The sequence below is a fragment of the Taeniopygia guttata genome, chromosome 4A, assembly GCF_048771995.1.
Source record: "Taeniopygia guttata chromosome 4A, bTaeGut7.mat, whole genome shotgun sequence".
NCBI lineage: Eukaryota > Metazoa > Chordata > Aves > Passeriformes > Estrildidae > Taeniopygia > Taeniopygia guttata.
The window spans coordinates 11,104,925-11,129,190 of record NC_133029.1 but is presented as its reverse complement, the minus strand read 5'-3'; the positions used below and the strand labels follow the sequence as shown (position 1 = coordinate 11,129,190).

Below are 24,266 nucleotides of genomic sequence, written 5' to 3'. Positions count from 1 at the left end.
GTCTTTGGTATTACAAAACTTTATTAAACTTACATATAAGAAAACCAGTATTTTCTAAATAGCTTGTATGTTTGGGATGTGAACAATAAGGTGAAACTTTGCCTCCGTTACACAGTATAGAAATGCAACATATTTGATCTTCAGCCTCAAGGATGTGGTGAAATGCAAGCTGGCAGTTTCTACAGTTTGACTTGTAGGGATTAAGGTAATGCAATTTATTTTGGTAAGCAAGACAGAAACTTAGAACCAAACAAATACCTTCACCAAGGACTTTAAATGTATCTTAGAATACAAAATGCAGGTTAAATTTCACTGAGGGGACTCATTAAGAACAGGAGGGATAATTGCCTGTACAGTAAACTCTGGCCATGCAGACCTTGATTGAAGGAGGAACGTGACTGAGTAAATGGTTCTTGTATATTGCACAGGCATGGCTGAAAATTTGATTGGAGAGCAGCTGAAGCTAAGAGTTCTGTGTTCATTCTTGATCTTTGTATGGCAAAAAACCCTGCTCTGTAGCTTTGTAAATCTGCTTCCTTAGGAGATGGTGGCTTGAATTTCTGGTGTCCATATTAATGATCCCTAATCCCTATGGGAAGATAAATGGGCCATGCAGCACAGAGTGTTGGAACATCTAAAGCTAAGTCTGAAAAATGTTTATGCATCCTGCATAGCTCTGTATGGCTTTAGAGCTACACACCGTGGATCAGTACCTAATTGGACTTGTGCTTTGCCAAGGGTATCAGTGGGAAGCTGGGAATGGTGCCCCATCCTTCTTAATAAACTATAGATAAACACCAAAATGAGAACAAATATCTGCCAGAAGGCTTACAGAAAGCACCACACTATGGTAAGACACTCCAAATACAGGTTATTTTCCTTATCTCCTTACTCTCAGCAGCCTGTTTTGCTTCTTATTTTGCCTTTTTACTACCATCTATGCTCACTGGTGGTTAGAAGTATGAGAAGAATCATTAGCAAGAATATGGTCAATTGTTCCTTTCTTTTATATAAAAACTTAGACATGAGCAATTTCTACTTTTTGAACAAATATAAAACCTGTGCTGTTCGAGGAAGACTGTACTATCTATAGAAGTTAGTGACAACTTCGCCAGCATATGCTCCTATCTTACTGTAGCAAGTTAGGTAAGGAATACTAACAGATAAATGTGGGAAGTGAGATGAAGGAAAGATTAAAAGAAATATGACCACGTAATAGAGTTCCCTCTTCAATCACAATAGTGCTGTTGCAGAGATGTGGAAGTTGGAAAGGTGTAGCAGTAAGAACAATGTGATAAGATCACATACAGGAAATGGCATTAGAAGAACTAACACAGCAACAGCAGTTAAATGAAAACATTAATCTTTTCCTATGAAGGGCAAGAGTAAAAGAATGCTTAGGAATGTCAGATAAATTATTTAAAATTATTGCTGCTGTCAGCCAAGCCTTTGGACCAATAATTGGTTTGAATTATATTGTCAGGAAACACCTTCAGAAAGACATAGTACCCAAAGAACAGCAGGTAGTACTGAGTGTTCCTTTGCTGCTTCTGATTGTGCTTAATGTCATCATCCTGCAGGTCTACACAAATTGGCTGTCAATATCAGATATTTTCAGTAAGCTGCTTAACGTGGATGGCAGGATGTGAGTTAGGAATTTGGCCTGGCACAGTCAGTAAGAGCTGCCTGATTAAGGAGACTTCTGTGTGGATCCCAGTTTGAGATTTACCCTGGATATTTTGGGGAGAGGAGTCTGAGGATCCATTGCTATAACATGGCAGTATTGGTATTAGCAAGGGTGTGACCCTCACAGACTGTCACAGTTTTTGGCTAAAATAGTGTTAGAAGAATACCATTAATGCTCTTTTACTTTGGAATGAAGCTAAACACTTTGATGGGACACACCTATCGAGGAAAAATATTTGGATGTCAGAAAACTGAGGAAAGAGCAATGAATATAGTTATGCTTGAAGATCCAAAATAAATAATAACTAGGGTCTCATGCCTTATATCCTTAAATATTGCCATATATTTTTTTTCCTTTTATCTTTATTTTTTTAAGCTCACTATTTTGATAAACATACTTAGAGCTGTAGAAGCTGAAGCTGAAAATTTTTGCCCAGAAATCTTAAAGATAAATGTTGCATATAACTAATGTTTATAGTCTAGGAACAGTCACTAAAGGATTTATGAATATTAGATCCTATGAAAGACTTAAGTGCCATAAAACTTGAGATCCCTGAGCCAGATATGTTTTCCTGCAGTGCATGAGACTGAAACCAGTGTCTGCCTGTATCAGCAAGGGTGTGGGTCTGTATTTGTCTAAGCCCCATGATCCTTGAGCTTTTCTGAAAGTATTATCTTTGCCTTTACGAAAAACTGACTTTGTATAACCTTAGAAATGAGGCCCAGGGAGAAGGGTTGTCTAGTGACCCAGGTGTGTATGGTTCAATTCCCTTTCCTTCTTCCAAGGGGTGCTCTCTGCTCTTCTGCTGTCAGTTTGCTTTGCACCACTTACCTTCCCTCTTGATGCTTTCCTCTCTAGAAGATAGATTGTTACACTGGGATAAGAGGCCAGAAGAAAAGTAGCATGAGTTTGTTGCTTAGTGGGTAGGGCAAGCCTGGAAAGAGATTTAAATCATCTCAGAGGAAGGAATCAAAACTGATGTGCTGCATAGAAAGCAGTATTGCTGCTAAGTTTTGAAAGCAGCTATATCTGTGTGTCATGAGGAATGTGATGCTCTGCATACCTATTGGGACAAGCCTTGCAAAGGATTTAAATCTCCAGCTCCTGTTGTGTAAAACAGTTATTTGTGTCTGAACTGGGTACCCAAATGCCAGTTCCATTAAACTGAAAACCAGAATTGCTGAAACAGACAACTCTGGAATGCTGGTGCCCTTGGGAGCTCTAAGCCAAGAAGGTCACTGTTAACAGAATGTTTTCCATGTCAGGGAGAAACAGGGTAAAATTTTCCAGGATTTTCTTTTTTAGCTTAGGTGGAATTCAGACACACAAGATTTCCTTGACTCAGGTCTTAACATCTGTTAAGATGTCAACAGCCGTTTCAGCATTCTGATGGCATTAATGTAACTTCTTTTTACTTCTGATGTGCAAAATCAGTTCCTTGAAACACTGCAATGTACTGGCCATGATCACTCTTCTGGGTGCACACAAAGCAGGTTGGCTAACTCTGTTTCTGGACAAGGCTGCTGTGGTTCTGAACTGTGTGGACACACAGCATTACTGGTAGTTGACTGGAAAGCTCTTACTTTGATAAATGCTTCAGCCCATTTCCTAATTAGTTTTGCAAAACAGGTTGATGTAAATGATACTCTTCTTATACTTAAATTTTTGTACAGTATAAAACTAGATAATAAAAGAAATTTGGTTCACTTTAAAGGCTAAATCTTCTGCTTTTAACAAAGTGCCTGTGTAACAGACCCTTTTTGATTCACCCCAGGGGGTCACAATAAAAATGCCTTGAATGCAAGTTTTAGTCATGCTTCTATGTTAATTCAATGACAACAATTTTTGTATAAGGGGTCCAAAGGTGACAAAGAAAACTCTATTATAAATTCTAGGCTATTTCTTCTTTTTCTGCTTCTTGTTTCTCATCATTTTCAGGTGTTGCAGGAGCTGCTGTTTCATCAACACTTGGGTATTCATTTGTTGCATTGCTCGATGGAACTGTGGTCACAGGAATGTTTTCTTCATTGGGTACCTGAACATAGTCTGCATTGGATTGTTTCTGAACCATTTCTCTGCAGAAAGACAGAATTAGGATTGTGATCTCACATGCTGAAATCCCATGTACACTAGAGTCTTTCAAATTAATGAATCTTTGTATTTGCTATCTGAACAGTAACCCCAATGTTATGATGACTGTTTCAAGATTGTGTGAAAAGGTTACAACACCATGGTGCTGAGGCAGGAAGAGTGACAGCTAGAAAGACATCTGCATTGCTGGTTTAAGCAATTCCATTAGAGTAAAATGGATTTTAGTATGTTTAAATGTTATGCCAAGAAAGTGGAAAGGGAAACTGAGTGCTGGCAGCATCTGAGGAGTGATAGCAAAACTTGCTGCTTCATGTGAGCTTTCTGGGAAATTCCATGTAGATCTGGGGTCCCATTGAATTACATGAAAAATAGAGTTCAGTCAGAAAAGAATTATGAAAAGACTAAAATCTGGAAAGGTAGTATAAAACATATTTAGTATTTTAGAAAATATGGAAATCTAGAAAAATATTTTTAGTAACAGGTATTAATTAATTTTGTCTTATCAAAACGATAATAAACCAACTCCCAGCACTGAAGCACTTTCACATGGTAAAAAATATCAGATGCTAGTGGATTAATTCAATGCAGTAAGATTTATTAGGATCCAAGTACAAAACGAGGTGTTAATGCTACATCAGTTGAAAGCAGAAATCAGGTGCATGAGCAACTGATCACTGGTCTGGGTTAGCAGAATTCCACAATAGGAAGTCTTAAACCTGTGCTACAGGGAAGTCACAGATTTTTTCCTGGCCTCAGCTATATGTAGTTTTTTAGCATTTTACATCAATGGTATGAATACAGTCTGTATAGTGCATGAGTTTATCCCTATTCTGAAGATTTGGCAATTTAAGGGAAAAATGAGCAACCAAAGCACAGAGAAGAAACCATCTCCAGGGCAGGATCAAAATGGACATTCTGGGCTCCATTCTGTTGTCTAAACCTTGTGTTTCCTGCAATCTGAGATGCCTGGGAGTATCCCAAGTGTGTGTCCTGTAATTTCAGATAGCACTGACCTGAGTCCTCTGTGTTTAAATATCAATACATTTCCTGAGGTGACCCTTAGTTGCTCTTTCTTTTTTTACTTCCTCCACCTGCTTTTAACAGACCCCATTAACTTTAAATCTAAAGAGCTATTTTTATAACTTGCCACTTTAGTTTGTATTGTTTAAAAACATTTACTTCACTGTTTCAGATACTGCTAAGTGGTAGCTGCCTTTTAAAATAGGGAAGAGGGCAATGGCACCTTCTGTTAAAAGAGCAACAGGTAAAAAGTCCCCCAAAAGCCAATGTTAACTCTGGAAGTTTCCTCAAATCTTGTATTATGCATTTTACTTTAGTTCTGGATTAGCAGCAGTGCTTTACAGAAATACTTGTCTTAAAATGAAGTAAACATAAATTCTTACTGCATCTCATTATTTGGTGACTTCCTATTTTTTGCCTTCTTGGTTAAGGCCCAGACGATAATGCAGATTATAGCAGCTGCCAGAATTGCCCCAATCAGTGCTCCAGCAACAATACCACCATCTGAATCTGCAAAGGAAAGAAAAAGATTTCTTGACTTTTAAAGAAGCAGTAATATAGCTAAATCCCATGGAAATTTAGTGCAGGAGCCTTTAGCAGAAAGAAGGGATTGGATTAAAATAACTCTTTGCAGGAGGGTGGCAAAGATGCTCCAGGAAAGTGAGAGCTCTGTGCTCAGGTGGTCTTTGCTGCCTCTTTCTCATGGGGTAGCTCCCTATCCCAACAAACTGACTGTTTATGCCAGGCTAAGGGAATCATTGGGCTGTAATACTGACAAGAGGGAAAAGCCTTTGCTTTTCAATCATTGCAAACACATCCTGAAATCCAGGTTGCCTTTAGTTTTGTCTTTCAGCTAGTGGTCACATCTACAGTGCCCCAGTCCTTGTACTACCACGTTTCACTGATGGCTGTAATTTCTGGGGTGGGGAGACCTCAGTGAGAATGTTGGTTGGAAGAAACTGCTCAGAACTCCTTGTCTGTCTGTTCTCAGTAAAGACTCTGCAGTCAGAACCAGATCCAGCTCCTGCTCCTTGCAGGAAATCAAGGTGGGGATGTTAAATCAGTTTTCTAGGTCATTGTAAAGTCTAGGCAGGCCTGCATGGAAACTCCACAGCTCTCAAAATCCTGTTCTTACTTGAAAAAAACCAAATCTAAGCTTCAAAATTGTTAAAGAATTTTCCTGCAAGCTGTGTATGTCCTCCATCAAATATGTGATGGCATTAATGTATTTTACTTACATTTTGCTGTTAGGTCAAGCTCACAGGTGCTGTTCCCCAGGAGGTTGCTGGCTATGCACCGATAGTAGCCAGTTTCAAAGGTGGTGAGGTTGCCAATGTAAAGGATGCCAGAGTTTGGATCTGTGACAAGTGAGGAGCAGGTACACATTATTATTTGTATTCTGTAGAGGGAAACAGTTCTCTGTAGTGGGTAACACAGAGCTATTCAGATATTAGAAAAAGAGTTCACCAGTTATTGATTTATTTCTGTGGTTTTTTTTATATTCTTTAAAATAAAACATTTACCTCCCTTGAAAATTGCTCCAGTAGATTCTTTAGGGGTGTATTAGAAACCCCTACTCTGCCAACCAGTCTGGCTGATCTTTTACCCACACTGATACTATGGTTGTCTGTGTGATTCCACAAATGAAAATGTAACAGGTCCAGAAAATTTCTGGGAGGGAAGGATGTGCTATTACTTGAATGACAAATTGATTCAACTTAAATTCACTCAAAATTTCAAGGGAAGAGAGGTGTAAAGACATAAATATTTCTCTCATTTTAACATTTTAAAGACATCGACAGGACTTCAACTTTTTTTTTTTTTTTTAATGTATTAAATAGAAAAAACATTCTGTGGTTTTGACAGCTGTCAGTTGTTCTGAGTAAGTAAAAATACAATTCTGTGACATTGACTATTGGAAGAGGAGGATTAATTTTAATTAGCCTATGTGATACACAGCATTAGAAATGCTGGAATTTCAGATCTTGAGCATGGAATGTTAGTCCTGTAGTTACATACCGAGTTGTTCTGTCACAGGCTTGAGGGTGTTCCCATCGACTTTGTACCAGTGGTAGGTGGGGCGAGGCAATCCCTCTTCACAGTTGCATAGGAGGTAGATCAGATGGCCTTTTTCAGGGGTTCCTTCTACTTTGCAGAAAGGTTTTGATGGTTTGACTGTAAAATGAGAACAGGCACAATCAGGAGTGCATACCTGGGCTGCAAACATCCACCTCAAGTTCTGGTACCCTGCTGCTCTGAGCAAAGACCTGAGTCCCATCTACAGGTTTCCATCCAAGAGCAGAGTCTCATTTATGGAACTGATCAAAGCCTCTCCCAGTAAAAAACTGAGTAACATTAAATATATGTACATGGCCTAGGATACAGTTTTATTGTCTTCCATTTGCATATTAACTGTTAGGGAGGTATTGAGACTACAACTATCAATTATTTTCATTGTAATGGGCCACTCCCTATTCACCATGCACTGTTCTGCCACATAGCAGCATCATTTTCTTCAGAGACATGGCAGGAGCTTTTCCACAGAGAGGGAGAGGATCAAGGCCCAGTTCTTTCAGTATATTAACAGTTGTGAAGGAAATAAATCAGCTACAGTTCTGTTAAAAAAAAAAACTATCTGTTTTTATATAATGTCCTCGTTTTGCACAAAAGGGAAGATTCTGTCTTCACTTACACCATTGTTTTTAATTTCCTACCTCCAGATATGCTTTTGTGATTCTTTAGTACCCTGTCAAGGGAAACCACCAGCAATGAACCTAGCCCAAACCAACAACTTTTCCTGGTTTTCATGTAAAAAGTGAAATCTTTTACTCAACTGCTCCAAGATTTACTATTTATTTTGGGAATTTTAGATGAGAATTATCAGCAGTACTTTGGTTTTTCAGGAAATCAGTTTACTTATATCTTTTTCTTATCCCTAGAAGATAGGCAAGTGATGTTGGAATCACATTCCCGTATGTCTGTGATTTGTCACTCTGATCAGGTATGAATTCTCATGATAAAAGGAATTATTATACAGGGTTAGTACAATCTTATTAGGAAATAAAATATCTAATTCCACTGCTTTTCATCCTTTCTGTTCTGTCTGTTCATGGTTTAACAATTGCTTTCTTCTACACAAAACAAACTTTGTACTACTTTCAATCAACAATACTAAGTTTCTAGAGGTTTTGGGAATTGATGTGAGTCAGAACTCTTGGGCTGTGCTGCTTCTTCTCCCTAGATTTATGCAAGTCACCATGATCAACATTAGATAAAATTAGTGAAGTTTTGGACTGTGCTGGGCTGCATGTAATGGTTTTAGTGAAAAGTTGGCACTCCCAGCTAAAATGATGTTTTATTTTAACCAAAACTAGTATCACTTTGTTTTCCAGTTTGAAAAATGGAGTGAGGTTGGGTAATTCTAGCCACCCTCATACCTGCTTCCATAAGGGAAGGTTTTGAGCGCACAAAGTGACTCTGAAGGGCAGTGGTGGGAGAGTGAGATTTGATGCAGTTCGGGCAAAGGCAGCTGTGGAGTGGAAGCAGGTCAGCTGTGCTGGAAGCTAGAGGGCAGCCAGGCTCTGCCTGCCTCCAGAGCCCTCGCAAGCACTGCAGCAGTGACTCAGGGAGCTTCCTCTGCATCGTGGGCCTTGTTTACCACTGCCTCTTATTCCCTCTGGCCCGACGCATTTTGAGCTGTGAATTCAGTGTTTCATAATATGGGATGAAAAAGACAATACAGCAATAGAGAGGGGAGGCACTTACCCAGCACATTGACAATCATAGATTTTTGACTCTGTCCAGCATCACCTTGAGGGCTGAAAACCTCACAGGTGTAGGAACCAGTGTCTGAGGGCTGCATGTTGGAGATTGTTATTGATGCATTCCCTGGACTTGTTGAAGCTGTTACCCTGTTCTTAAATGCTCCATAGGAGTAAGACTGGCCTCCTGAATAATAATAGATCTGTGATAAAGAAACAATTGTTAGTTTAATAACAAAAGATCTTCTTGCTGCTTTGTTTGGTATTCAGAATATCTGATTAAAGCCAAGCAATGTCACTCCCTTTCTTGCCTCCTCTCCCAAGAAAGCAGGAATGAAAACATAGTACATTTGAATACCTACTTCTAAAGCTTCTTAAAAGACAAGCTTTTCAGAAATGGTATTTTTAATTGTGTAATTGGCAGTAGGTAGGTCTTTGTGGATACCCCAAGCTCAGACTGATGCAATTGCAAAAACAAAAACGAGACCATTGACAATCATGACAATTTTGTGAAAAAATGCTAACTCATGCACAGTGAATAATGATATTAAGTGAAGCACTGATCATTTGTGATAGCATTAATAAGCGGCTCAGTAGAAGATTATGACAAGGAGGGACCTGTCATTGGAAAAAGTGGGTGGCTGCAGAGCTTTCCAAATACAGAATCTGGCAAACAGAGGACTGAAATGAATTCACAAGACAAAGGCCTAAGCAAACAAGGCACTTGATCTGTTAGCAGTAAATTTGAAGGCCATGAGGATTCAGTACAAGAACAGAGCAGAGTCATCACACATGCAATTAGAGCAGCCATGCTGTTGTTTGTGTCATCAGCTTTGGAGGCAGTGTCATGGACTGTCTTGGTTTTTTGAGTTTATATCAGGGAGGAAGTGAAAAATACCTGGTGGCCTCATCGCTTGGGGGATTCCTACTTGGGATCAAGAAGTTCCCCTTTTACTAAATAGTAAAAAAATGATTTGCCAAATGATAGGCATAGTAAGGATGGAAGTTTTTAAGGAATGCAGCATTTCCTCCCCAGTAAAAATTGCTGATTTAACATTGACTGATTTCACTGACTTCAGTAGTATCAATTGCTCTTAGCAGCATTGTGGAATAGAAGTGGCCTCATAAGCCCAAAATTGTTGTCTGCTGATGGAAAGGAGAGGTAGAATAGTGTTGACTGCAGAGCCTGGATGGCAGTCTGAGCTTTGAGCCCTGAGTCTGTTTAGGAACTGCAGTATCTCATCTGCTCTGGGGTAATATAGTAGTTCTCAAGGAATGCCTGCCCTCTGTCCAGTCTAACTCTGCTCTGAAACGAAAATCTGAAAGAACGAAGATGTAGAAAACTATGATTTTTGAATTGTTTTTCTGAGGTGCTAATGACAGTGTTGTAGGAAAGTGACAGTGTTTAGGTAGGCAATATGTTCCCCCAGCGTCTGCATACACACACTAGGCAAAGTGAGCAGTTCAGCACACTCAGTCATTTCTCTAAACTGGTGAGAGGTGTCCATATAGAATTACAGGTTGTGACCCACATAGATCTAACATTGTTCCTACTGGCAGTATTCCAGAATCATCAGCAAAGTTGAAGTAACAGCGTGTTTTTTAATGGAAATAGTGGGAAAATGCTTGTAGGAAAAAGTTTCACAATCTCCTCTTCCCAGGCCATTCTCACTTGACTAGTATTAAAATTTCCTTTTGGTCAAAGTTCCCTGCCTTTTAGGGATACAGCAGATCCCCAGGTGAGAAGTACAACTTGCTTTACTTTGCAGATCAACTGATTGCATTTTTGAATTAAGAATATTAATTCTTAATTCTATTTATCCTCCCTGATATGGTGTTGACTGAAGTCTTTAAGGAATGTTATCTAAAAGCCTTTATTAGCTTAAAGCAAGGTACACTCCAAAACTGTCAGAACACAACTGGTTTATGCAAAGATATGGCTTTGAAATGAAGGTCAGAATCCAGCCTGCACAGCACCAGCAGCTCCAGGACTGCAGCTTGGCCCTATCTCAGGAGCAATTTTGCATACTCCTCAGCCAGACTTTATCTTTCCCTGCCCCAGGATTACAAACACCAGGTACAATTGATGCAGGGCTCTGAACACCAAAGCATTCCCAAGGTGTGGAGCACTGCTGGTACAGTGGGGAAGCATAAGAGGTACCAGAGTCAGCTCGATGACAGACCTGGTTAGAAAGTCAGCTGAAGCTGGATACTCCTTCCAGTTTCCATTGTGTGCATACACTACCATCAGTTTTAAAACTGATTTTATGCTTTGCAAATGTCTAGAGATGGAACTCTATTGCCAAACCAGAGTCTGGATGGACACGCTATATTCCCTGGGGAAAGAAAGTGTTCAAAATAGGGAGTTTGGTTTAAGAAAATCACTCATCAAAAAAGTTGTCTAGCTGTAATTACAAAAACACACTGGCCACATTAGTCTCATTCTACATTTATCTGAGTGTGAGCAGTAGCAGACTAATATTTGTCACTGTTTCTTGCAAGAGTTTGAAGTTACAAGAACTGTGATTTCTGACTTCAGCCTCTTCTGAGGCTGATGTCCCTTGATAGCTCTCAATAGTGATGGCCTGGATTTCCATCTCCTCTCCATCAACTGCACTGTTGGAGCAGGGCAGTGAAAGGGGTTCCATGAGCTCCTTACACAGAAGTTTTACAATGATTTAAATGAAGTCAAGTGTGTCTTGCTGCAGCAAGAGAGAAGTGGCAGGCCCATCATACCCTATTAAAGGCTTGGTTATCAGAAAAAGGGGCTAAATTCTACTCAGTCTACCTGAGAGTGATCTGGGATTATGTGAATAAAGAGTAGCAGAAGGGGTCCACTGGATGCTCATTTAGATACAGCCCATCTTCCTGGGAATAAGACTGGCACTGCACGTTGTAAATGCAGCCAGGGCATGCCAGTAAATGCTGTAGAGGAGCAAATGCTCCTTGGTGTGTTTGATCTGGAGTCAGGGTGGATTACATGCTCCAGTCCTCATACAATGCACTGAAAATTAAATCCTATGTTCTCTCTTTCTGAGTCAATTAATGTAGAGAAAATACTTTGTATACATTATTAAATCTGAGGCAGGTGCCAACACAGCAGAGACTATTTCTTCTCTTCATAGAATCAAACAGAGTCTTACTGGATCATTTTTGGTCAGCCATGAATATAAAGGCAGTGAAACATTCACAGGCAATGTATTCAGTTCCTCTGCAGGCTCCTGCCTGCTCTCTGTTCTCTCTTGTTCCTTGCTTATCTCCCTGGCTCTGAAGTTCATTGCTTGAAGGAAGGTGGTAAACACCAAAAAGGCTGACTAATGTTCTGATTAATTGCTGAGTGTATATCTTGTCCCAGAGGTATGATTGGGTTGTGTACACAGGAAATTTCATTTAAGAGGAATATGTTTCAGTTAATTGGTTGTGAATTCATAGTCCATTTTAAACAATACATTCAAAATGGATATTTTAAACCCTGGTTCAAAGTGGTTTTATGCTGTCCTTGAAAAGCTGGTTCTGGCTTTCAGAAAACTGATGCTTTGCAAAAGTTTTTCTGTTTTGATTCAAAAGTAAAAATATTGTTTCCTATTGAAGATATGGAAAACTTTTTTGGTTTTGGGCAACTGCCAGCTAATGTTTTCTCCTATGACACACATCATTGACTTTTCTTTGCATATTACCAAAAATGTGTGTATGGGAAAACTGTATATTTAGTCAATGGTAGACTTTTTCTGGAAACCTTTTTAATCTGGTGTGATAAATATATTTTAATTGCACCATCTTGAATGCAAAAAAATACAAAAGAAATCTGCTGTGCTCCCCTTCAAACAAAAAGCTTTTCATGTCCTCAGGCAAATCATGAGCAGCTCTAGTGAAGTTGATGATTTACCAGAGCAGAAACAAGATCGAGGGTGCATTAATGGCTGTTATTCCTCCTTACCAGCTAGTTTGTTCAGGCAAGTCATATAATATATGGTGCCTTTTCACATTTCATGAAAGCAGCTGCCTGGGTGACTAATCAAACAACTGAGAAAAAAGGAGTGGAGATTATCACTCCTAAAACTGTTTTCCCTAATAACTTCATAATCTGAGTCACTAGTTTCTGCTAAACAGCAAAGTTGCCCAAAGACATCTCTGACCTTAGAAAGGGTTGCAGTTTAGCTGGTTGTGGGCCAGGCAGTGCCTAGAGCTGCTGTCTCTGGCCATCCTTCCAGGCCTTCTGAGGCCGTGCTGTGCTTACCCTTCGTGTCCACAGGCAGTTTCTCCTGTGATGGTGGAGAATGAATTTGCCTGCAGAGGAAGCAGTCAGCAGAGCTGAGGCTGAGTTGAGGACTTCAAAGGCTGCCAGATGTTCAGCAATGTGAGGAACCCACCTAGAGGTTTTTGTTGTACAACTTCTGTAGAAAGATCTTTCTTAGGGTGTGAAGGGTGTGTGTGAATAAGCAGGGAGGAAATGAGAAGAATCATGCCTCCCTCTGCTTCTCTTCTTCTTTTGACAGGACAAATATATACTAGAATTTGTGTAAATATGTGTCTTTCAGATGGCTTTGGATGGACTCCTTCATAATTTCCAGGTCAATACTCCTCCCACCCCCATCTCCTGGAGTCACTGCATCACAATGCTGTACATGCCTGGTACTTATGGATATTGAAGTTATGAGATGCACTTGAAGAGGCATTACAAAGTGTCCTGCTTCATCTCCACAGAACCTCGACTTCCTGACTGGAGGACAGTTTCAGGACATGACCTCTTTTCCAGTACCTGTCTTTCCTCCCCCAGTCTCTTCTCCCTTTCCCCCACCAGCACATGTAAAGCTCCAGGATCCTGTTGGATGATGTTTTTCTGATGGATTCAGTGTGTGACTCACAGTCTTTGCCTGGAGAGCTGGAAAGCTCCAGCATCCTGAGGGCCGTGTCACTGTTTGTCATTTTCTGTTTGACATTTCTCAAGCTACTAGAAAATGGAGGATATTAATGACTTTACTGGTTTGAGATTGTGATCTCTTTTTGAATTCTGAGGACAGACAGAATTTATAAAATAACAAGGGGGGAAAATGTTCATCACTTCCTTAAGCATCTTACCATCTAATGAGAGAACAAATGCCACACAGTCAGAGTGTTAATGAAGGCCCAAAGCTCAGATTCTGAACTAAGAAAGAAAATGTCCACACATATGTTGGTTTCTTTGACACATGTCACATGGCTGAGTCTGGGCCCAAATCCCTTATTTCATCCACCGCTTCTTTTCACACATTTTTGTCAAAACTCTGATCTGCCAGAAGGTAGCAGGGATATTATAGGGATATCCCTTACTGGGCTTTTTGCACTGGGAATTGAAGATATTAACAATGACAAGAAGTGTCTTGTCACAATAGTGCATTGGTAGAAGAAGCAAGGGAGGGAGTCAGAAGTCTTTAGAGGATTAATCATTCAGCAGCTTTAACTGATGCAAATATATTGAAGGAGCAGCTCTTTCATGTTCTCACAGTATCATTATTGTGGCTGAACTATTAGTGAACAATTCCCATCAAGAACAAATGTGTTTTCTTAGTGCATTTGGTGTAACTGCTCTTCAGCAGTTATTATTAGATGTCAGTTTACATTGGCTGTGCCCTGTACCTCCTGGTGAGATAGGAACCCTGCTGCAGTCAGAGTTTGGGATGGATTATGGCTGGGACGCTGAGCTGAGAGGAAGCTGGTTCAGCTCAGTGTCCTTAGTAGCCATCACAACTCAAAATGGTTTTATATTCTAGAATGGAGATGAAAGATGATTTTTTTTTAATATGTAAATATGTAGCCCCAAGTTTGGGCTGCCCAGTCTTGCTCACATTCAGCCCAGAGGCTCCTTGTGGCTGCACACACCCTTCAGATACCCTTTGGGTAGAATATTCCTGAAGGTGCAAGTTCAGCCACCTAGAATTCCCCAACACAAAAGCTACATCCAAAATAATTTTGACATAGAAAAATGCAATAAAAAATAGGGTGAGTTAAAAATTCTGGATAATGCATCAGATTCAACTTATTTCAGTCATGTGCTGGTTGTGAGATTTCAATACAGAATATGAATACAGGTTTCACAGTAGCATAAATCTAGTAGAAGCTATTTAGCTCTGTTTCCCCCTTAAGATTATGGGGATTGTTTTCTTACCTTGTATCTCCAGCTACATCTTCCCCGTGCATCTGTCACATACACCGTCTTTTGACAAAGACTGACTGACTTTTCATCCATACTCAGAATACCATGGCACGGGTAATGCTGTATTTGAGCAAAAATGTGCTGATCTGAGAGTTAAATGAGACTTTCAATGTTCCCCCAAAATCAAAGAGCCATTTCTCCACACAGCTCCCCACCTACCATCCATGCTGATCACAAGGCCAGAGTGCCTCATGTTCACTGTTTTGTGCAGAAAGTGTCTCAGGCCTTGTCAACCACAGGATGAAACAAGCTTATTCCTAAATTCTACCTAAAATTAGGTAAACTAAGATTAAAATCTAATGTCTGCTCCAAACACCCCAGTTGCAACCTGATTATTTTCTTCTTGTCTGCACTTCCCTTTGTGATAACCACAGGCAGTCCCCCATAGTCCCACTGACATCCCGAGTCACTCCAACAGCAGTGACAACAGCAGCTCCATTCCTCTGCTCTGGAGGTGTTGCTTCCCATGAAGCTGTTCCTTACAGTGCCTGCTCTGTCATCTAAATCACTAGATTTTAGGACATAACATATAAAAAACAGAGGCCATATGTAGCCCTTTACTTTACACTGCCACTTACAGTACAGGTTTTGCAGTGTTTTGAGATCCATAAGCTGAGGTGCAGTCCTGGCTGGAATGAAATCAGTCATCTAAGTGCTAGATAAAACTCAGTTTTAAAAAAACAGCTCTAGGCAAAAAGAAATGCTTATGGATGAGAGAGGCCCTTTCCAAGAAGGTTTCCTGTACTGTCTCAGGAGGTGCTTCACACAGGCTCATCTTTCTCATGGGCTGGAATGGGCTGCTCTGCTCCCAGGCTGGTGTCCCCTGCAGCACTGACAGCCTCTGCAGCACAGATCTCAGGTGTCTCATGGCTGAAAGTGAGTGAAGGTGTTCCCTGAACTGCTCAGACTACATGGAGGGGAATTTCTTCTTTCAGAAGCTAATATGGAATCCCCCCACATACAGGGCTGGCTGGCCTCTGGCTCTCACCTGGGGTTGTGGTAGCAGATTTCTCGCTCTCTCAGGATTTTTCATAGAGGTGCACAGAGAGACAGAAAGAGAAAACTATTTATATTTCTGCTCCTTGTTTTTCTCATGTGGATTGTGTTTGGATAATTGTTTACCTGGAGTGAGTGCTTGATTGGATTCTGGTGAGGATTGTTTGAACCTGATGGCCAATCCAACCCACCTGGGGCTGAACTCTCGAGAGGGTCACCAGTTATGTTAGTTAGAGATAGAGTTAGAACAAGTAGGCTTGTAGTTTTTGGTATCTTCCTTTACATAGTATATTAATGTATTTTTGCATAATTATAATAAAGAAATAATTCAGCCTTCTGAATTGAGTCAGACATCCTCATCTCTTCCCATCGGGTTTGCTTGCATTTACAACATGGGGTAGCCCAGTGGCCACGGCTGTGCCTTGCTTTGTGTTGGGACTACTGACAATCTGAATTTGGGGTGTCAGGGTGGAAGGAGCTGATGCATCTTTGCTCAGGTCACTCTGCTTGCCTCTTTCCTCTTTTGGGCTTTCTCTCCTTGTCCCCTGACCAATGTGCCACGAGCTTGCTTGTTTTTGGAGAAGATTTTCGTAAGAAGCCTATCAATAATTCTGTTTTGCCTAAAAGTAACAGGCATCCATGACCTTTACTCGTATAATGAATTCAAAATTTCAATCAAGAATGCTGCCCTGGGCACATCTTGGTTAGCCAGGTAGTGTCCCTGATCATTTCATTGACTTTAGCTGTGGGTGGCCCGGGCTGGAGGCTCAAGGTGTGGCCCAGGTTTGATTCAGGAGTTGTATTTAGCTTTGCAAGGCTGCAGCCTGGCCTGTGAAGAGTCAACAGAGGCTTCAGCTCTCAAACATTTACTTAGGTGCTTTGCACTGGGGCCAGCTGAGTGACTCAGAGCACGAAATGAAGCACAGATATAGGTCCTAGCAGGAACTGAGACTTCACCTTATGAACCAGGCCAGGCTGTGGTGTACCCTGGGTGAGCAGAGTAGTGTTAGCCTCAGTTTGTCAAGATGTAAAATAGAGATCACTCAGTGTTGCAAAGTTCTCAAGATCCTTGCCTGGGAATTTTTATTTAAAACTTAAATTCAGCATTAAAGGGCACATTGCTAAGGGCCTCTGCTTTTTATATGTTATGTCCTAAAATTTAGTAATTTAACCCTCCCATTCCTTAATGCTTAAAGCCAAAAGCTTCTTAATGGTATAAATTTGTCTTAATTATATATAATACTTATATATGTATATAATGTTTTTAGCTTGCTCTGTTACTTGTTGCCATTGTGGAGAGAAAGGGCCATGTTATCAATTGTTTAAATAAACAATATTTATTAAAATCAATAATTTTTCCCATGCATATTTGTTATAGAGAATATCTCCTCTGCTTAGCCTTATTATTTTAAGTATAGTACCCGTGTGAATGACATGTTCATCAAGACATCTAGCATTCAGTAAGTCAGGATTATTTTAACATTTATTAAGTTGTCAGGATGATTTTAAAATTTAGTAGGTGGAAGAAGATGTATTTTCTGTAATTTTTTACAAAACTTCTAAGTCTCCTGTCTTCAAAATATTTGGCTGAACTTTCTAATATTCAAAAATGGAATTTGAAAATGTTATCCAACTAGTTGCTGAAAAAATGGCAAATTTTTAGTAGAGCCAGAATTTTCAACAATTTTTTCAGGGCAAATATACGCTATTTATAAGGAAGTGTTTGGTAATTTGTTATGGATCTGTTAGAAGAATCTAAGTAGCTCATAAAATTAAATCATTTTATTCCAGTTAAAATTCAAGCTATTGTTCTGGTATTCAGTAAGATATGGTGCCAGTCTTTCCAATATAGTTGGGTTTGTCATCTTACTAACATAATAAATATATTTTTAAATAGTATATTAGTATTGTTTTACCTAAACAATGAAAGCCAAAGCTGGCAACCTCCTCCATTTTCATGCATTTGTTCCCTACTTGGAACAAAATGTGAAACTTAATTCAGCAATGTGCCAAGCCACCAGGGCAGAGCAAGGTTTGTAGAGAGATTATCTTTTTGTTTAAACTTGTGGGAGAAAAACATGTGGGCTTTCAGGCTCCCAATCCTTTCTGAAATTCAGAGTCATCAGCCTGCAATAGAAATACCAGCCTCATTCAGAGGGAGAGTGAAAATCCAACTTTATGTTCAGCTGTGTTGTGTGATTTCTTAAATCATATTTTCCACAAGCAATCACAAGCCTTTCTTCCCAGTGTTTGCATTAACACCATTAATTTTATTGTGAATAGGTTCAAAACAGTAAGGAATTGCCAGCTGGTGGTAAAAGGATACAGGGTCAAGTAATACAAGACTGAATTAAAACATTGCTGAAAGCATTTTAAAAAGAGCAGTGCCCCAGTCCTGCACCCTCCAGGGACAGCAGCAGGTTCCAGGGAGCAAAGGGAACCCTCTGAGCCCCCACTGCCAGCCCAGGAGAACTGGAGCTGCAGGGAGAGGAGATTGTGCCTTGGTGTTCAAGGAGAAGGGGATTAGCACTAACCCATGGCCTTTCCAGACTGAACTGACTTTATGTAATGAAAATGCAAATCACCTATCACAAATGCAGCCATTACAAATGTGTGAATTTGCTGTGAAATTACTTTCAGATGGGGGAATCCAGCTGCAATTTTCCCCAGCAGTGTTTCTCATGGACCTTATAGGCACAGCTTTCCCTGTGCTTGCAGTGAGAGCTGCAGAAGCCAGGAGGGAGCACTGGAGGGATTGATCCATTACGTTTCCCTGACATCTGGTAGTCTTGCATGGGTTAGGTCTTGTTGAGTGTATTCTGAACTACCCATAGTACTCTATGACTGTAATTTTCAGGGGGTATTTTTCTTATAATTAGCCACAGTTTACAAATGGTTTTCCCCTCCTGTATATCTTGAAACTGTGATTCTCCCTCTAAAATACTTATAACTGCAATCTACTTATTTCTCTTGATTGTGACCAGAAAAATGTATGGCATTTAGTGTGTTGCAATATGGAAAATTTGATGCAAGTAGAACAGAAAGATTCTAACCAAACTTAGAGAAGATGATCTTGATCCTATGTCAGTGCTGTACTTCCCTCCTGAACAAGCAATTATAATTTAAGATGTAACATACTGGATCAAAATTATAATATATTGTACTAGATACAACTTAGGAAACCTGCAGCTACCACCCTTTCAGGAATAATTCTTCATTTAATAAATGAGTTTTAACTTGAGGAAAGCAAACAATGAGTAACAACTACTCAACTACACAATCAGGCGAGGTGTGCCTACATCAGTCTGGCATTCAGCTGGAGTCAGAATTTGGGATGGGCCCAGAGTTTGTACTCAGCATTGGTACAGGCTTTATCTGTGGCTGTGATATACTGCAGGTGAGTTAGCAGTTCTGTCTTAGGTTAAATTGCCATTTCTTATATTTTGGCTACTGCTGTTCAATGCCAAATAAATTACAACCTGCACATGCTGCAAATTACAGGCTAATTCTGCTGTAATTGATAAACCAAATGGAAGGTGCACCTGTACCAGCAATGGCAAGCCTCCTACTGAAATATTATTAGGAAATAATAATGAACAGGACAAAAATATCCTGAGTGTGGACTCTGACACTCCTCCAAGTCACATCTCTACATCAACTCTCAGCTGGAACACCAGGCAGGAGGGTTGAACTTCCAGGAAAAAAATGTTGGCAAAAGGATAAAAACAACGGGAAATGATTGTCCCACAAGCACAGGCCTGACACCAGGGCATGGAAAAGGAATCTCAGTCGTCTTCAAGGATTCAGCAACACTTCTAATTAGGGTTTCTTCTTATAAAGAAATGTGTTGCTGACAGCTCACCACCTGCCAGGACCGGGCTGATGGGAGCTCATACTCTATGTGTTATGCTGGGAATGAAATTCATGGGTTCATTTCCCCACTAAAACATGAGATTAACAGATAGTTCTTGGTTTGGGCAGTAGTGTGAGTACATATAGGCAGATATACATCCCATCCCTGACTCCTTCCAGGCAGACCAGGCTGCTCTGCAAGGTCTTTACAGCCACATGAGAGGCTCAGGCTTAGACCAAGTCACTGCCTGGTATTGGTGTCCTTCCCAGTCCCATCCATGCTGACACTCCAGTCTACAACACAGTCTCATTTCCCCCAGAGTATGAGATTGTTTGGCTCTGCAGCCTTTTGGGGTCTTGGGAAGGGCAGGGGCCATTTGCTGTTGACCTGTAATTGTTCTGCTTCCACAGTGACAGCCATGGGATGCTGGGAAATATCAATGCAAGTTTGCTGTGGCAAATTTCCTGCTATGACAACTTTCTGCAGAGTGCTGCCAACACTTGCTGCTCACTTTGTGCTCAGAGTCCACAGGCACAGCACCTTTTACTGAGCTGCCAAGAGGCAACTGCAGTGCCTGAGTCAAGGAGCTCTCATCTGACCCTTAAATGGGGAACAACACATTGTCATAGGCAAGGGCGTCTCACCAGGAAAGCAGCTTTCACAATGGCAGGAAATATCTGCCAGACAAGAGAAAAGGGAGCTGGTCCAGAAGCTGCAGCACTTGTGTGATTTTTAGACACCTGGTCTTTGCTTCACACTTCCTGTGTGACGGAGCAAGTTGTTTGAGCACATGAATCACTTTTGTACTTTCTCATCAATTTGTGAACACATTCAGGCATGTCAGTGGGAACTAGGAGCCTAGATAATTTGTTCATCTGCCCCTAAATGTCACCGCACCCCAGTCCTTAATCTCTAGGGTAGGAACCCCAACATTTCCTGGTCTGTAGTAAGGATAACCCCATGAAACATAACATGACTCTTTGAGGACTTAAGGATATCTCAAATACAATTTCAAAGTAATAATAAATAAATGTCTTACGGTATGCAGCTGGCTCTCTTTGGCACTGTAAAAACTCCACTGAATAAAGAAATTTTCCAGGGGTCCATTACTGGTGTATGTGCAGAGGAGGGTTGCATTTCCACCTGTGGTGACATTCACTGTCTTCTCAGGGACGGTCACCACGACCCCACTGGTGTGGCCTGTGGGCAGGAAATGTGGAGAGGAGAGGAGAGATCAGTTGGGGCTGGCCCTGGGAGCCCTGCAGGAATTAACTACTGGGTTATTGAAGAAACTGTAGGATGTGTCTGGCTGTTCTCCTTTTCAGTACAGTTTCCCTTGGGCTTTGTGTGGAAATTTCAGAGATAACAAGCTGGGACTGGGTAAAAGCTAGCAAGCAAATAAATCCCCCAGAATACTTGTGCCCTTACAACAAATAGTATTCTTAAAAAGCAGAGTTCCTAAACCCAGACTTGTTCTCATTGGCTGATACTCATCTTCTCACTAAGAGTCTGTGGTTAAACTCAACCTTTCTTCTGCACTCACAATGCTCTCCTGTGCTTGCACTCTCAGTCACAGCTGTGTCTACCCCTCTCTTACATATTTCTTGTCCTTTTTTTTTTTTTTTTTTTTTTTTTTTTCAGTTATTTCATTAGAATTCTGATCTCCTTCATTGTGGAGCATCATCACCTACCGTATTCTCACTTCACACGCCCTTATGTTCTGACTGGGACTCGGTGGCACTGTTGGATCCCTCAGGCTGGGCTAGCAGCTTTTCTTTTGCTAATTAATTTGCTTTTGTTTAGGTTTCTAAGTGTTTACCTTCAGAAGCTGGGTTTTTTTCCCAATGCTATTACATTGGAAAAATCAAACAAAACTTTTTGGAAGTGCTTTCACTGTGTGGGTTGCAGGGAGCTCTTTGGTAACTCGAGCAGCCCTTTCTGTTGTGCTCAGAGCAGAAAGGGAGCAAACACAACTTGTGAGCCCTTCCCAAGACTCTGATCAGTCTTAACTACACAATCACAGTAATGAAAGGAATCAAGCACCACCTTACAGTATTTATCTGTTTCTATCCTCTGTGAATTAGCCATGATGACACATGACAGCAAAGATAGAGCTGTCAGAAAAATAGGTCTGAATTTCAGGGTTTTGGTAGGTCACTGAATCCAGTTTGGAAGTTAATGTCTAAAGAGTCTGACTGAGAATGTTTTTCTTTTGAATGGGATGGAAAACATTAAACATTTTGGACCTTTCTCTGCAAAATAGGCAAAGTGAGAATTTAATGTTATAATCATTTTCATATGGGTTTACTGCATATATTAATGATTGAGACAAAGATGTAAAATATTTTTCTCAATGCAGGATCTGTGCATCTTATGTTGGGGTGCTGCTTTTGAGAGTTAAGCAGAATCTGCAGTAATACTAAAGAGTATTTAGCTGAAATTAACAGCCCTGTGTGAGAAAAAAATTGTTTATAGAAAGAAACTATCTATTTTGTCTTTGTAAACCATGTAAATACGGTAAATTCATGAGTTAATACAATATGCCAACCTTTCTGAACTGTTTTCCTTGTTTGATGGCTTTAACAGTAAAATCTCACTGCAAGGAGGAAAGGAAAAATGTATTTCCGTGTTGATGGTAGCTAGGATGAAAATTAATGGGTTTAAACTACAAGAAGATTTATATTATATGTGAAGACATATAATATCGTGTTACAGGAATGGCTGGAGACTGACCTAAATGTGTCAAACCTGCCCTGGGGAAAGAGGGGATCCCAGGAGTGGTTGCCTGTTCTGCTTGTCTTGTGAGTTCACAGCAGCTTAGTCCTTACTGAGATCTGATAGAAAAGCTGTGCCATATTATTTTAGGTATCTCAGTTCACCGTTCTCAGCTTTAAGAATTAGTGTTGGCCAGAGGACGATCATTTCCTGGCACAGTTAAAGTGTATTTATTTTCTGCTCTTTGCAGGATTAAAGGTACTCTCTTTCAACACAATGTTATTCTGCTGAAAACATCCATCCAGAGTCATCTGCTCTGCATATTTACTTTATCATTCTCTGGTTTTAGAGTCAGGAGTGCCATAGAGTTTGACTGTTAAAAGCTTTTCCAGAATAAATTAATTTTAGCAACATATACTCCACAAAGCATTCTAGTTTCCATAAAACTATATTTTGAATACATTTAATTGAAATAATCTTCATTCGAGTAAAAAGGCTGTTTAAACCAATGCTAATTGCAACATGGATTTTTTGACTGACAGCAGAGTGAACTGGCCCTACAGAGGCTGTTTCCTCACTATGAATGTTAATGGCAGTTTCACTTTTCATTTATGGCTTCCAACCCCTAATCTCCTTTCCTCCATACAGGCCTTTTGGTTTAAATTTTTGAAAGTGCACAAATAAGAAATAACACAGTGAAAACAGCTTGTGTGAACAGGACCATAACTTGTTAAAAATGGCTGATCCACTTCTTTACTCATCAATATCATAGTGAGACTGTTTCCTTCCCACAGAGAAAGTCATTGCAGTGAATAAGGAATCTGCCACTTTCACTTTGCAGTTTTTAACACTCATGAAATAAATCCAAGTTTGCTGATCTTTTCTGAGCCACAACAGAAACCCCCAGTCAGTAGTGCCCTCCAACATGGGCACATTGCTAGTCTTAAATCCAGAACTTTCAAAGTAGAGGATATTGCTTTGAAAAGTATATATGGTACCACTTCTGAACTACTTTTCCTATCAAAGGTAAAAATCTGTTGGGCGTATATGTGTGTGAGAGTTAGAACACTGAAACTCCAGGAGTAGCTACTTAAAATATTTCTATAGCACCCAAATCAGATCATTCCATCTGGAAAAGATGTGGAAACAAACTTTCATTTTCTGTAGTGGATAGAGGGGCTGTTTATCTCCATGAAGCATTAAAATAACTGCTTCTGTATATATTAAAAGTAAAGCTTAGCACAGTGAAATGCCCTTGAAATATGAATAATACATAGTTTTTACTATACCATAAAATTCCTGGGTTCACAAAATATTATGTCCTCATTTAATTAAAATATTCTTTGCATGCTTAAAGTTGAGCATATCTTTTGGTGGTAAGCAAAATTTTTTGGAGGTTGAGGGACTGAGGCATCATTTTCCAGCCCTATTATCAAGGGGAGACAAAGGCAAATATGGAAAAACCTGACCTTGAAACACCTGAAAGACCTGAACACTCCATACTTCTGTGCATGGCAGGAAGAGGTTCTTTGCCTCTTCCTGACATCAGAGCAAAGCATTAAACTACCAAAGCCAAAATTCTGTTCTTGAGCAGAAAGCTCAAAACCAGGCTGGGGTCAGTTTGTGGATTTCCAGAGGATGGTCTGGCAGTATAGCCATAATTTTTATCCCATCCTGAAATAATTAATCTCAAAAGTTCCCCCAGTTTGCCAATCATCTTCATCTGCCCTCTTACTTCCACAGGCTCTTTTGTTCCAGCGCTATTTCGATCAGTTTGTTATTCTTACCTGCAAGGATGGCTAGAATTGGAAATATCTTCAGCATTGTTGCACACACCTCCTTGATGCTGGGAGAGAAAAGAGACCAGAGCTGCTTCTGGCTTCGACTGAAACTGAACTGGTTTATTTTTTTAAGTCGGTTTTTTGTTTCCCTTATCAGCTGTGTATCAAC

At 40.2% G+C, this 24,266-nt stretch overlaps 1 protein-coding gene across 2 annotated transcripts; it reads right to left on the bottom strand.

Moving 5' to 3' along the window:
- Nucleotides 1-3: 3 nt before the first annotated feature.
- VSIG1 (V-set and immunoglobulin domain containing 1) lies at nucleotides 4-24,266 on the bottom strand. Of its 2 annotated transcripts, XM_030272305.4 has the most exons (8): nucleotides 24,104-24,266; nucleotides 20,641-20,801; nucleotides 14,705-14,812; nucleotides 8,564-8,762; nucleotides 6,818-6,973; nucleotides 6,037-6,156; nucleotides 5,182-5,308; nucleotides 4-3,762 (listed from the first exon to the last, which is right to left on the bottom strand). In XM_030272305.4, the coding sequence occupies exons 1-8, from the start codon at nucleotides 24,138-24,140 to the stop codon at nucleotides 3,579-3,581; spliced, it is 1,092 nt and encodes a 363-aa protein (XP_030128165.4). In that variant the 5' UTR covers nucleotides 24,141-24,266; the 3' UTR covers nucleotides 4-3,578. The 2 variants fall into 2 exon arrangements, with proteins under 2 accessions (XP_030128165.4, XP_002192725.5); XM_002192689.7 differs by lacking the exon at nucleotides 14,705-14,812 and having other exon boundaries at nucleotides 24,104-24,262.

What these genes read in the sequence shown, in the direction of transcription:
- VSIG1 (XM_030272305.4), bottom strand. Translation starts at nt 24,140, where the DNA reads ATGCTGAAGATATTTCCAATTCTAGCCATCCTTGCAG. An exon ending in AAGAGAGCCAGCTGCATACC is followed by an intron (nt 14,813 to 20,640) that starts GTAAGACATTTA and finishes GCTCAAATACAG; the next exon opens with CATTACCCGTGCCATGGTAT. An exon ending in GCTTGACCTAACAGCAAAAT is followed by an intron (nt 5,309 to 6,036) that starts GTAAGTAAAATA and finishes TTTCCTTTGCAG; the next exon opens with ATTCAGATGGTGGTATTGTT.